The 453-nt window shown below is 66.2% G+C and overlaps 1 protein-coding gene across 1 annotated transcript in view; it reads left to right on the top strand.

Annotated features, from left to right (window-relative positions):
* The window catches only part of LOC104489533 (probable ATP-dependent RNA helicase DDX41), a gene marked incomplete at its 3' end in the record, with an annotated part of 8,369 nt that overhangs the window by 4,565 nt on the left and 3,351 nt on the right, over positions 1-453 (top strand). Inside the window, exons 15-16 of the mRNA XM_010131705.1 lie at positions 112-222; positions 426-449. Of these exons, the coding sequence (XP_010130007.1) occupies positions 112-222; positions 426-449 (135 nt within the window). The remainder of the gene's footprint in view (positions 1-111; positions 223-425; positions 450-453) is intronic.

Raw genomic sequence — 453 nt, 5'->3', positions numbered from 1 at the left:
TGCTGAGCAGTGAGGGGCCGGCCCCTGTCCGCCCGTGGAGGGGAGATGGTGGTGTAGGGCAGAGCCCCAACCCCAGCTCCAGCTGTGTCTGATCCGTCCCTCTGCCCCCAGACGAGTCGGTGCTGATGGATCTCAAGGCCCTGCTCCTGGAGGCGAAGCAGAAGGTACCTCCTGTGCTCCAGGTGCTGCACTGTGGGGACGAGACCATGTTGGACATCAATGGTGAGAGACCCTGCCCTGGCACGGGGACCTCCTGCAGGGCTGCTGCAGGACCTGGGCTGTGGACAGACACCCAGTTCTAGGGCAGGTCCTGCACACGTGGGCAGCGGGCGGAGATGTTGGCATAGCCCCTCTGCTTCTGGGCTGGGGGGGCCGCTCTCCTGGCGTGACACTGCTCCACCCTGACACCATCCCTCCCATTGCAGGCGAGCGGGGCTGTGCCTTCTGCGGCGG

Source organism: Buceros rhinoceros, unplaced genomic scaffold, assembly GCF_000710305.1.
Source record: "Buceros rhinoceros silvestris isolate BGI_N320 unplaced genomic scaffold, ASM71030v1 scaffold33042, whole genome shotgun sequence".
Classification (NCBI taxonomy): Eukaryota; Metazoa; Chordata; class Aves; order Bucerotiformes; family Bucerotidae; genus Buceros; species Buceros rhinoceros.
This window is presented reverse-complemented; position numbering and strand designations above follow the sequence as displayed.